Source organism: Lepidochelys kempii, chromosome 16 (genome assembly GCF_965140265.1).
Source record: "Lepidochelys kempii isolate rLepKem1 chromosome 16, rLepKem1.hap2, whole genome shotgun sequence".
Taxonomy (NCBI): Eukaryota; Metazoa; Chordata; order Testudines; family Cheloniidae; genus Lepidochelys; species Lepidochelys kempii.
The window spans coordinates 16291429-16303378 of record NC_133271.1 but is presented as its reverse complement, the minus strand read 5'-3'; the positions used below and the strand labels follow the sequence as shown (position 1 = coordinate 16303378).

General features: G+C 45.3%; 1 protein-coding gene across 24 annotated transcripts in view; it reads left to right on the top strand.

The window, feature by feature from the left end:
- Window positions 1-11950, top strand: part of DNM1 (dynamin 1) — a 103901-nt gene that overhangs the window by 37829 nt on the left and 54122 nt on the right. For 20 of the 24 annotated variants that reach the window (XR_012155249.1, XR_012155247.1, XR_012155250.1 and 17 more), the window contains exons 5-10: window positions 737-835; window positions 2668-2828; window positions 7785-7927; window positions 8008-8143; window positions 10075-10142; window positions 11295-11433. Coding sequence is in view for 20 of the 24 variants with exons in the window: in XM_073314340.1 (XP_073170441.1) it covers window positions 737-835; window positions 2668-2828; window positions 7785-7927; window positions 8008-8143; window positions 10075-10142; window positions 11295-11433 (746 nt within the window). In the remaining 4 variants the exon portion in view is untranslated. The remainder of the gene's footprint in view (window positions 1-736; window positions 836-2667; window positions 2829-7784; window positions 7928-8007; window positions 8144-10074; window positions 10143-11294; window positions 11434-11950) is intronic. The other 4 variants (XM_073314338.1, XM_073314333.1, XM_073314344.1 and 1 more) reach the window with 2 other exon arrangements.

The window sequence follows — 11950 nt, the reverse complement described above, 5'->3', positions numbered from 1 at the left end:
GACAGTGGTGTTCTCAACCCATGTACCCTCCAATCAGCAAGGCAGTGGCATGCTCAACACACAAAGACTCCTGTGGAAGTACCCTGTCCTGTGGAAGTACCTATTGAGGTTGCTTCAACATGGGTTGTTGTCCTAGAACAGGGATCAGCAACCTTCGGCATGCAGCCCATCAGGGTAATCTGCTGGCGGGCTGCGAGAGATTTTGTTTACATTGATCATCCACAGGCACGCCTCCCTCTTCTCCCCGCCACAGTTCCCATTGGCTGGGAACAGCGACCCACGGCCATGGGGGGCCATGCCTACGGACAGTCAATGTAAACAAAATATCTCACGGCCCACCAGTGGATTACCCTGATGGGCTGCGTACTGAAGGTTGCTGACCCCTGTTCTAGAAGTTCCTGGTTCTCCCTCCAGTGAGGAAAAAGGCTTCTCACCTTCAGTCACCCAACTTCTCCCTAAAGGGGATAGAGCTGTTGGTTAGAGCCATCTGCACTAAGCCCCCTCTCTGCTGTAGTCCAGAATGGGGGTATCTGAGAATCAGCCTTCCCTCTCTCCTCTCCTACCACACTGGTATGCTCCAGTCCCCTCTCCCCCAAACCCTGGGCTGGAAGTCCCATGTGCTGAGTTCAAGAGCCCTTGTGGAACCCAGTCAGGTAATTTGCAGTGCTTCCTCTGCCCAAATAGTTCACAGGAATTGTTGTTGGTTCAAGCTAACATGTCTGCTTGTGTCCCCAAGGCCAGCGCACCATTGGAGTCATCACTAAACTGGACCTCATGGATGAAGGAACCGATGCACGAGATGTGCTAGAAAACAAGTTACTTCCCCTTCGAAGAGGTATGGATCCTCTTTCCATTTCCTCCTCATTCTCCTCCCTTCTTTCCCTTCTGGTCCCATCCCCTTCCTCCAACATTCCCCAGAACCTGTGCCACAACAGTGTTCTCCTCTCTGATAGAATATCTGCCCCAAACCTGATGTTAAATCACTAGGCCCCTCAGTTCCAAGCTGGAAACAGAGGTCCCTCAGTTCCAAGAGAGAATAACCAACCTCCCTACCTCTTTGTAAGGGGAAATGGGCCATGCTCCTCTGCAGGGAATCCCTTCCCAAGAGTCTTTGTACCTCAGTATGCGGTCCTGGCAGCCAAAACCCAAAAGCAGAATCCTGTTCTCTGTGTTATATCTTTTTCTATGGAAGAAAAATTGTAGACATGGGAACCTGGGTCTCACCCCTCCTTCCCAGATATCAGAATCTGGGCTCTCTTTTTCTTTAACATTTATATTTAGGACTTTTGATTTTTTATTATAACTGGTCAACACAGATAAAACACCCCTGATAAAAAGAATTAAACTGGTGTTTATCCAATACCACTGGAGAAACACCGGAAATGGTTACTTGTATTGAAGGGCTGGTCTACAGGAAGCAGTATTATGTGTGACTTCTGAAGCACACCAATGCTGTGCATTAATTGGTCTGTGTAGACCCTGCTGGTGTGCACTAAAGGTTCCCTAGTGCACTTTAACATAGTGCTGTTTGAATGAGTAGTATGTTAAAGCGCACTAGGGAACATTATAAAGAGATTACTCATTACAGTATATATTACTGTATGTAGTATATATACTAATATATATAATAGACATTACTTATTTCCATATACACAAAGATAACACCTCTATTTTGGACACCTGCATAAAACTTAAAAGTTGCTAAAAATAAACCCTGAAAAACTAAATTAATAAACAAACAATAAAAACAGAAGCCTTATTTATACTGTGGTAGCCCAAAAGCAGTTGTTCTCAACCAGGGGTATGTGTACCCCTGTGGGTATGCAGAGGTCGTCCAGGGGGTACATCAACTCATCTAGATATTTGCCTAGTTTTACAACAGACTACATAAAAAGCACTAGTGAAGTCAGTACAAACTAAAATTTCATAATGACTTATTTATACTGCTCTATATACTATACACTGAAATGTAAGTACAATATTTATATTCCAATCAATTAATTTTATTCTATGGTAAAAATGAGAAAGTAAGCAATTTTTCAGTAATAGTGTGCTGTGACACTTTTGTATTTTTGTCTGATTTTGTAAGTAAGTAGTTTTTAAGTGAGGTGAAACTTGGAGGTATGCAAGACAAATCAGATTCCTCAAAGGGGTACAGTAGTCTGGAAAGGTTGAGAACCATTGCCCTAAAGGACACAATCAGATTGGGTAAGTGCTATACAAAGATAAAATAAATGACAGCTCCTGCCCCAAAAAGATTACAGATTAGAAGACAAGACATAACAGGTGGGTGAGAATAATAATTGAATTGCGGAGAGGACATGATAATAAATAAATGTAATGGGAGATTCACAAATCTTAGCTGGTTAGCAGTAGTGACTGCAGCTCTCCACCTGCCTTCTCTTTTCCTTCCCAGGTATCAGAGTCTAGTGGAAATTCCAGTTTAAATTTTTCAACTTGTTTCTTGGTTCCAGTTATCAGTGGGGTCTCCCTCTCCTTCCACTACCAGGAGTCCAAGTGCAGAATCACCCTTTTCGACTCCCCTTTACCCTCCCCTCCTAGTGTCATATCGCAGGCTCTCCATACCCTGGATTGTCTCCTGGCTGTGTCCAATGTTTCTGCACTTCCTCTGTGCTGCCATCTGACTTTTGGTCTTTTCACTGGTAGGTTACATCGGTGTGGTCAACAGAAGTCAGAAGGACATTGATGGCAAGAAGGACATTCAGGCTGCACTGGCTGCAGAGAGGAAGTTCTTTCTCTCCCACCCATCCTACAGACATATGGCTGAACGCATGGGTACCCCCTACCTGCAGAAAGTGTTGAACCAGGTAACGGAAGCTGGGCTCTGCAGCTGGGTACCACCAGGACAGAGAACAGACCCAAATGGGGCTGTCACCCAGGGTTACTTGGAGATAATAACAATACTAAACACTCCTAGAGCACTTGACAAACATGAATTAATGAATACTCACAATGGATCGATACATGATTACTGTCCCTGTTTTAATGCTGTGAAACTGAGGCACAGAACAGCTACATGATTGACCAAGGTCACAAAAGGAGAGAGTGTCAGTACAGGACCACTAAACTGTGCCTGACTCAAATACACTGAAATAATGAAAAACACTTTCCTCTGGGCTGAAAATCAAGTTCATGAACTAAAGACAAAAGGCCAAATTCTGTTCTCAGTAACATCAGTATAAATCCAGAGTAAGTAAACTGAAGTCAATGGCATTAGTCTGGATTTACACCAGTAGAATTCCTCCTGATTTACACCACTGTAAGTGAGAGCGGAACTTGGCCTACCATGTTTTTGGGGTTTTAGCTTCAAGAGATCATTGCATTTCCTGTAGTCTTATAATATTAATTAAAGTGATTTGGATGTTCAATTAAAAATGATGCCTATCAGAAAATTGTTTTATAAATTAATTTGGATAAGACTCTAATCTGGCTGGAGGGCTGCCTTCTCCTGGGACACATCGGATGGAGGAAACTATAAAAACCAAAACCTCAAATGTTAAGATTTAAGGGGACACCATCAACTTCCAAATTGCATTTGTCTGACAATTTTTTAATTGCTATAGTTCAATTACACCTAAGATCAGTAGAATTGAAAGAAGTTAGCAAAAGCGTATGTACTTTTCTCTATTTTTTCTGGTATATTTTTTGATATATTTGAAATTGTGAAAAAATGTTTTTAAAAAAAGCCTTTTCACCATAAGAATGAGACAGCATTGACTCCCCCTTCTGCCTCTAAGCCCCTACCAACTCAAAAAATAAAAAGAGAGAGAAATGAATACAAATCTTAAAGACTAAAAAAAAATCAAAACCAAAATCTCTCCCTCAAACAGTGTTTTGACCCCAAAAAGGGAAGAGTGTCAGAGACTCCATGAAGTCTTCGAGGGACTTTGCTATTGCTACTGATTTTGGTAGTTGGACTATAATGATGGGTAGCAGTATAAAACCCTAAGATACACAGATAGATGAAACACACTGTGTATTATCAGTAGAGCTGTAGGTGTGCCATGGGTGGAAAAATCTCATGCATACCATGATTTTTCTGTTTGTCTGTGTCTTTTTTTCCTGTCCGTGATTTTCCCAAACAGTGGGTCACCAGGCCCGGGGGAGGCCCACACTGGAGAGCAAGCCCAGTGGCTCCTATCCTGTGGTGCTGAACCCAGCTCCCTGCTCAGACCGTTGAGACCTGATGCACCGGGTCACAGTATCACTCATGTTTTGTCCTGTCCTGGCTGCCCTAACTCACCAGGCAGGATTAGGGTTGCAGTGCCTGGGTGGAACATGCTGTTGCAGATGGTCAGTGCCCATTAGGCAGGGTGAGGAGAGCAGGGGGAGAAAGCTCAGGGAGCAGTCACAGTAAATTTAGTAACCTGCAAACTTTACTACATTTACAAAAAGAACGAGGAGTACTTGTGGCACCTTAGAGACTAACAAATTTATTTGAACATAAGCTTTCGTGGGCTAAAACCCACTTAATTGGATGCATGCAGTGGAAAATACAGTAGGAAAATATATATATACACAGAGAACATGAAAAAATGGGTGTTGCCATACACACTATAACGAGAGTGATCAATTAAGGTGAGCTATTATCAGCCGGAGAAAAAAACCTTTTGTAGTGATAATCAGGATGGCCCATTTCCAACAGTTGACAAGAAGGTGAGAGTAACCGGGGGGGGGGGGGGGGATAAGCATGGGGAAATGGCTTGACTTTGTGTAATGACCCATCCACTCCCAGTCTTTATTCGAGCCTAATTTAATGGTGTCCAGTTTGCAAATTAATTCCAATTCAGCAGTCTCTTGTTGGAGTCTGTTTTTACAGTGACTGCTCCCTGATTTTTTAATAAAACTGCAGTGACAAATCTGTAGCCCTAATCATCAGTTTCCCTGTTTTGCTGAGGATCAGTTGTACTTCCCAGCTCATGCATTAGCAATCTGATAATGTTGCTCTCAGATCCGCTTCTTCTCCCTTGCTGGAAAGACCCCTCAGGTACATGAGGAAAGGAGCAGACAAAATCCTGTGCAATTTGTTTTAAAGGAATTAAATCAAACTCTGGATATTTACTCTGGACACTATTTAAACAGGATTGTCAAAAATTGGAATTTCTGGTGATTAGTCAGTTTTTTTTTAAATTCCAGTTGACCATATGATGTTGTAGTAGTGGCTTTCAAACCATTCACCATACACCCCATTTCCATCAAAGCAAATAGGCTCAGGTCCCCACATCCCTTGTGCTAGAGACGAACATCATAGATAGCTACTGTCAAGGGAATACTGGGATACAGTGATAAAGGCCTTTACCTTGGCATGTTCCAGTGAGGACGTGGGGGAAGAGGTTCCTGTGCGCAGAGTTTATCCGGGAGTGGAGAGACCAACTCAGACATGGGAAGGTGAGCTGCAAGTCAGGGGAACAGAGGCTCCAAGGGGGAAAAGTCCAGGGGCATAGAATGAGGAGCATGGGCTCAAGCGGGTTAGGCTGGAAGGACAGAATGGGGGAGGGGTGGCAGAGGCTCAAGGAGAACTAGGCTGGGGGCACAGAGGATGGGGGGCAAAGGCTCAAGGAGAACTAGGCTGGGAGCACAGAGGATGGGGGGCAGAGGCTCAAGGAGAACTCGGCTGGAGCCACAGAGGATGGGGGGCAGAGGCTCAAGGAGAACTAGGCTGGGGGCACAGAGGATGGGGGGCAGAGGCTCAAGGAGAACTAGGCTGGGGGCACAGAGGATGGGGGGCAGAGGCTCAAGGAGAACTAGGCTGGGGGCACAGGCTCAAGGAGAGCCAGGGTGGGGCTCAAGGGGCCTGAGCTGGGAGGACAGATTGAGGGAGCCGTGGTCAAGCAGATCCAGGCTGGGAGGACAGAATGAGGAGCCAGGCCTCAAAGGGGGCCAGGCTGAAAGGACTGAGGCTCAAGGGGGCTCCTGGGCTCCCATCCCCCATTCTGTCCCCTCCTAGTCCAGGCACAAGCCTCCCACTCCCCAGCACCACAGGATCCCCCTTGGGCACTGGCAGAGGGAGCATTGAGAGGAGGAGAAACTGTCTCCCTGCTCAAGTGCTGGCGCAACAGCGGCCCCTGTGGCCAGGAGGAGCCAGTGCAGGCTATTTCCTGCTCAGTGCTTGTGGCTGGCCACCATTTGCATCTGTTGCTTGGCAAGATTGCAAAGGAAACAGCCAGGCCCTGATCCTGCAGCTTCTTAGCTACGTGTTTAGCGTTAAGCATGTTTGTCGTCCCATTGGCGTCAAAGTTAAACACATGGTCGGAAAACGGTAAGCATTTTCCACAGAATATTTAGTAAACACTTTTAAAAAAAAATTTGTAGAAATTTTCCATTTTTTAATGAAAACCTGACAGTCAGACCTGATTTTGTTGTTGAAAAACTGGAAAATTAAAAAAACTTGGAAATTTTCTATGAACATTTTTGTTTCCGATTTAAAAATATTTTTCAAAATTGATCAGCTTTTTTTTTTTTTTTTTTGACTGTGTCATGTTGACAGGATCAAAGCCTAAAACAAGACGTTCAGAGCCAACCCAGATCCTGTCCAGACTCCAGCAGGACCCATAGTTTAAAAGTTTAACGTTTTAGTGCTTTAAAGATGCTGAAACTCGCACAGCAAAGTCCTTCATCCTCCTAAATGGGATACTTTACAGGGTGTCCTCAGATGAGTCCGATTTGGCAGGTCTGATACGTTTATGGATAAGGTTAAAGAGGTTGCAATAAAATACATTTCCAAATCCACCCCCAAAATAGAAATGAAGTCCCCTTTGTTTGGCTAGTTTATGGAAATAAACATAATTTTAATTTTTCTTGTCCTTTACCCAAGAGCAGTAATAAATCTGTAAAATGGGCACAAATTATTTCTCTTTCAAAGGGGAGTTTTGAGGCTCAGTTAGTCAATGTTTGTGAGTGCTTTAGGATCCTTTGTTGAAAGGTGCTAGGGAAGTATAGAATATTATTACTATGTACTTCTCCTAGCTAGTATAGTTCTGTGTCTGATGGCCTTCTGAAAAGGGCATTGCCCAGCTACATGAGAACTGGGTAGACTGGGGTTCAACTCAGGAGACCTGGGTTCAAGTCTCTGCTCAGCCTAGGACTTTAGGGCTTAATCCTAAAACTACCTTGCGCCTCAGTTCCCTGTCTGTAAAAGCCAGATATCCCTACCTCACAGGGGCATTGCAAGGCTCTCAGATAGTATGGTGATGAGGGCCACATAAGTACCTAAATAGATAGTATTTTCACCTGGACACTGGACTGTCAAAAGAAACCAACCTCCTTTTCTTCTTAGAACCTGACAACCCCATTATGTCCACATAATAGGCCTTGCTGCACTATTCATCAACCTTTCATGCATATTTGAAGCTTGGTGGGGCCAATTTGTCTAAAAGTTTTCAGGTATTGATTTTGTCCCTGCTCTGCCTGGTCTCTCTGCTACCTCTGCATTGCAGGGAAGCCCTAGGAGTTTCCAAAGACAGATCCATAACCTAGCTCTTTCCTTTATACTGGAGAGATGACCTATCCAATGATGGCTTCCCCTTGATATAATCTCATTATTTTCCCCACTCAAAACCTAGTTCAGTCAGTGGGACTGGCCCACTCTGCCACACAAGACTGATGCCCTGTGGCTCATAGGAGTAGCCTATTCTGGCCCACAGGGCTAATGATCCTCCTGTCACAGAGAAATAGCCCATTTTGTTTCTGCCCTTTTGCTGAGTCAGCAAACCCTGTTCAATCACAGGCTTTTTAACCCATTTCTCAACCTTCTACTTGTGCAGCAACTGACAAATCACATCCGAGACACCCTGCCAGGCCTGCGAAACAAACTCCAGAGCCAGCTTCTCTCTATTGAGAAAGAGGTGGATGAGTACAAGAACTTCCGTCCTGATGATCCTGCCCGGAAGACCAAAGCTCTGCTGCAGTAAGTGACTCCTGTTGCGCGCCCCTCCTAGGAGAAGTGTATCTGGCAATCTTCCCCCATTCATTTCTCTTTCTGCCTAGGATGGTCCAGCAGTTTGCTGTGGACTTTGAGAAACGTATTGAAGGTTCTGGTGACCAGATTGATACCTACGAGCTGTCTGGAGGAGCTAGGATCAACCGCATCTTCCATGAGCGGTTCCCCTTTGAACTGGTGAAGGTACCACTCCCCATCCTATCCTTCTCACCTACCTGCCTATTTTCTCTCCACCTGCTGTCATTTCTTCACCTGTCCTTCTCAGCTGCCATCTTCTTGGCTCATTGTCATCTCTTCTCCTTTTCATCGGCTGTCTCCTCTTTAATTCGCTTCTTCTTTATTCCTTGACCTTCTCTTTACCTTCATCACTTTCTTTCTCTTCTTCACCTGTCTTTCTCACCTGCTGTTTTCTTTTTCCTTTACCAGTCCTCTCTGTTCTTTGCCTCCTTCCTCTCTCTCTCACCTCCATTCCTGGCTTCTCTTTTCCCTCAGCCCTCACCCCTTGCCAGAGCCTGTCCTCTCCTTCAGCACCCTTCCAGTATCTGAACATGGCCTCTACCTCAGCTCCTGCCCTGGTAGCAGAGCATAGGAACTCCCTCACTTTCTCTTCCTGGTTATGTAAAAGGGTTTTACCTTAACTGTTCTGATGACATGGACCCCAAATGCTGAAGCTTTAGTTTGTTCACCTCAAGCCAAAGAGTGTCTCTGGTCAGCTGAATGTCCATGTAGAGAGGTAGAGTAAGATCTTTGCCTCTGGCTGATCTGCACATGGTGTAGTTTGGGGGCAGATGCAGAGATAGTTGAAAACTGCATTCCATTGATCCTGTTGATGCTGTGGGCAGGGCTGGTCCCGATGTGCCAAGCTAATACCAAACTAAGGGCTGCTCCAACTTATGCTGACTCTTAAACACTCCCAAGGGGCAGAAAATACAGCCAAGGATCAGTAGGGGTTCAGGGACATCCTAACTATGTCTCCTTTGCTACAATCACATTAGACCTTCACTTCTACATGAGCAGCAAAGAAATGGGTGGTGTAAATGGCCCTTCATTGATTTAACACCACCAGAGGATCTTCTTGTGGTGTCCTCCTGGGACTGCACACATTGGTGCTGGGGACAAATTGCACTAGCAGGGAGACACACAGAGCCTTCACTGTATGGGAGAATCTGACCTATAATGTATAAAAGCTCCAGAGGAAAAGGTGATGAAATAACCTTTTCTTGATGGTTTTCAGAACAGAAGATCAAGCAGGAGCCAATCTGTTCCCCTTATGCTTTGGCTTGCCTGTATTTTCACTTAGTAGTAGTATGATCCTTTCCATTTGAATGAGATGCTGAGGCCTTGTCAATGAAAGACAAGAGCCTGCATTGTGTTTGATGATGTAACTTTTCTATGTGAGAGAGAAATCCAGTTTTTTATGTGTATATTGGAAAAAACAGCTGCTGAGATCGCATGCAAACCTTGCAAGGCAAACCATTTTATTTGGGACACAATCTTATATTTTTAGTTTCTCATTCCCTTTGTTTCTAAGGACATTTGTATAGTCAATGAGAGCTGGGCAGCACTTCTGAGGGCACGTCCACTGGAGCTGGGGGTGTATTTTCCAATTTAGGTAGATGTATATGTGCGAACTTCAATTGAGCTAACATGCTAAAAATAGCAGTGTAGCTGCAGCGGCACAGACAGTGGGACAGGCTAGCTGCCCAAGTACAATCCCATCTGGGACCCTGGGTACATCCTTAGGGAGCTAGTCTGACCCACTGCCCATGCCACCATGGCCACACTGCTATTTTTATCACACTAGTTCAGTTGGAGCTAACATGTACATCTACCCAAGCTGGAAGTTACAACTCCAGCTTGGGTGTAGACGTACACGGACAGTCAAGCCCTAAGCTGGGTTTCCAAAGTTCACACAGCATATGAGTGCTGGCAACAGAAGCCTGATCTCCTGACTCCCACTCCTGTGCTCCAGCCAACAGGCCACACTCCTGCTCCACACCTTCATCTTGCAGGGCTGAGTCATGACCTGGCAGGGGCCCTCTGCTCTGTATCTGCATGATGCTCTGCTGTATGGGTTGCCGGGCCCCTTCTGACAATCTTTTCTTCTGGTGCAGATGGAGTTTGACGAGAAGGAACTCCGGCGAGAGATCAGCTACGCCATCAAGAACATCCATGGTATCAGGCATGTATCATGCACTAGGCAGGCCTATGACTGCACAGCCTTGTAAATATCTCTAGACCTTCCAAACCAAGCTGAGAAGACTTCAGAGGTACGGTAGGTCAGCAGAGGGGAGGGAACACCTGTCTGGGCCATTGGCAGGTGAACTGCCTTGTATTGGGTGGTACTGATGTTCATCCAAATCAGTTTGCTTTCTGTTTCCATGTGAGAGCAGCAGGAGCCTGAAAGGTAAAATTGTCTTGGTGATCATCCTTTTTCTTCCATCTCCTGTGCTGAATGTGAGAAAGAGGAAGTGACATCACATTGTAGTAAGAGGAAGTGACATAGGAAGGGATGCTAAACACCTCCTACACACCTTTTTAATTTCTTAAAATATTGTTTTAGTTTATTTTCCCAGATCTACTAGGGCTCGATCCTGCAAGCTGGTGCTGAGCACACTCAACCATCAGTGACTTCAATGGGAGCTGAGGGTGCTCAGTACTTTGCAGGACCAGGTCCCAAATGCATGGTAAGTTAACATCTTTGCATTTGTATTAGAGAAGATTAATGATGTGTGGCTTATGATGCCTAACAGGCAGCCTTACCTGAGAGATGTTGAGATACTGCGATTCCCCCTGTGGTCAGTGGGGACTGTGGGAGCCCAGCACCCCTCAGAATCTCTATTGAACTCTGGAGAATGCAAGCAGGTGATCAGATATTGACAAGTTTATTTTCTTCTCCTTCAGCTCATTCCATCTGATCTGGTCAGGCTCATTTGAGCAATAGTATTAGTATTTATTGCTCCCTTATTATAATTAAGAAAGGGTTTCTTGAAACTCTCTAAGGGTGATATTCACCAGAGGGCCAGCCCTATGAACTACTTAAACCCTAAATGCCCCCCGCCTTAAAGGCTGAAGTGGTACATAAGCTTAGTGTTGGTCCCTGTGTTGGTCATTTTCACCCTAAGAGATCATTTTTGTGAAGTGTTGAGCACCCTCCATTCCCGTTGATTTCAGTGAGGTTTTGTTCATGGGTTTTATGGTTCCTCCGGGCCAATGAGCTGGGTGTCAGTGATACAAGGGCCTGCTCTGAAATGTCTGTGTAATGCTGTGACATTCTCCTTCCCCCCTCTACCTCCCCTCCTGCCTTGTCTTGTCCCCCGCCCTGGGTGTTTAGAACCGGTCTCTTCACGCCCGACATGGCCTTTGAGACCATTGTGAAAAAGCAGGTGAAGAAGATTAAAGAGCCTTGCCTGAAATGCGTGGACATGGTCATTTCGGAGTTAATCAATACCGTTAGACAATGCACCAAGAAGGTAACCGGAGGGAACATGGAGTTCACACGCTAACACCTGCCCGCCCACCTGCTCGCTGGCTGAAGCACAGCACTGTGATCTGGGCAAGGAGCTGCCTGCAGTGAAACTTGATGTTTCTAACCACCTCCTCAGCAGCATGACTAGACCTGAGTGATACTAGCCTGGGGCATTCCAGCCAACCAGCCAATCAGAAAGAGATGGGACAGCTGATAGGAGTGGGTTGCTGCCAGTCTCCCCCATTCCATGAGAGGTGTCTTTGGAACATTGGGGTCTCCCCCCACATGCCCATTCCAGAAACACAACCCCCTCCACCAGCTCTCTAACATGAACATTAACTCTTTATAACAACCAAGGTTATTTCTTCCTCTAGAGGCTGATGGTTTATATCTGATTTGAATTTAATTTCTGATATTAATTTCCAAGTCAGAGTCTGGGATATAGATTTCCCCTGGGAACTTCTGGGGACTTGGTATCACCCAATCTGGCCCCTGATTGACCATCACAGAGCAAAAGGGTA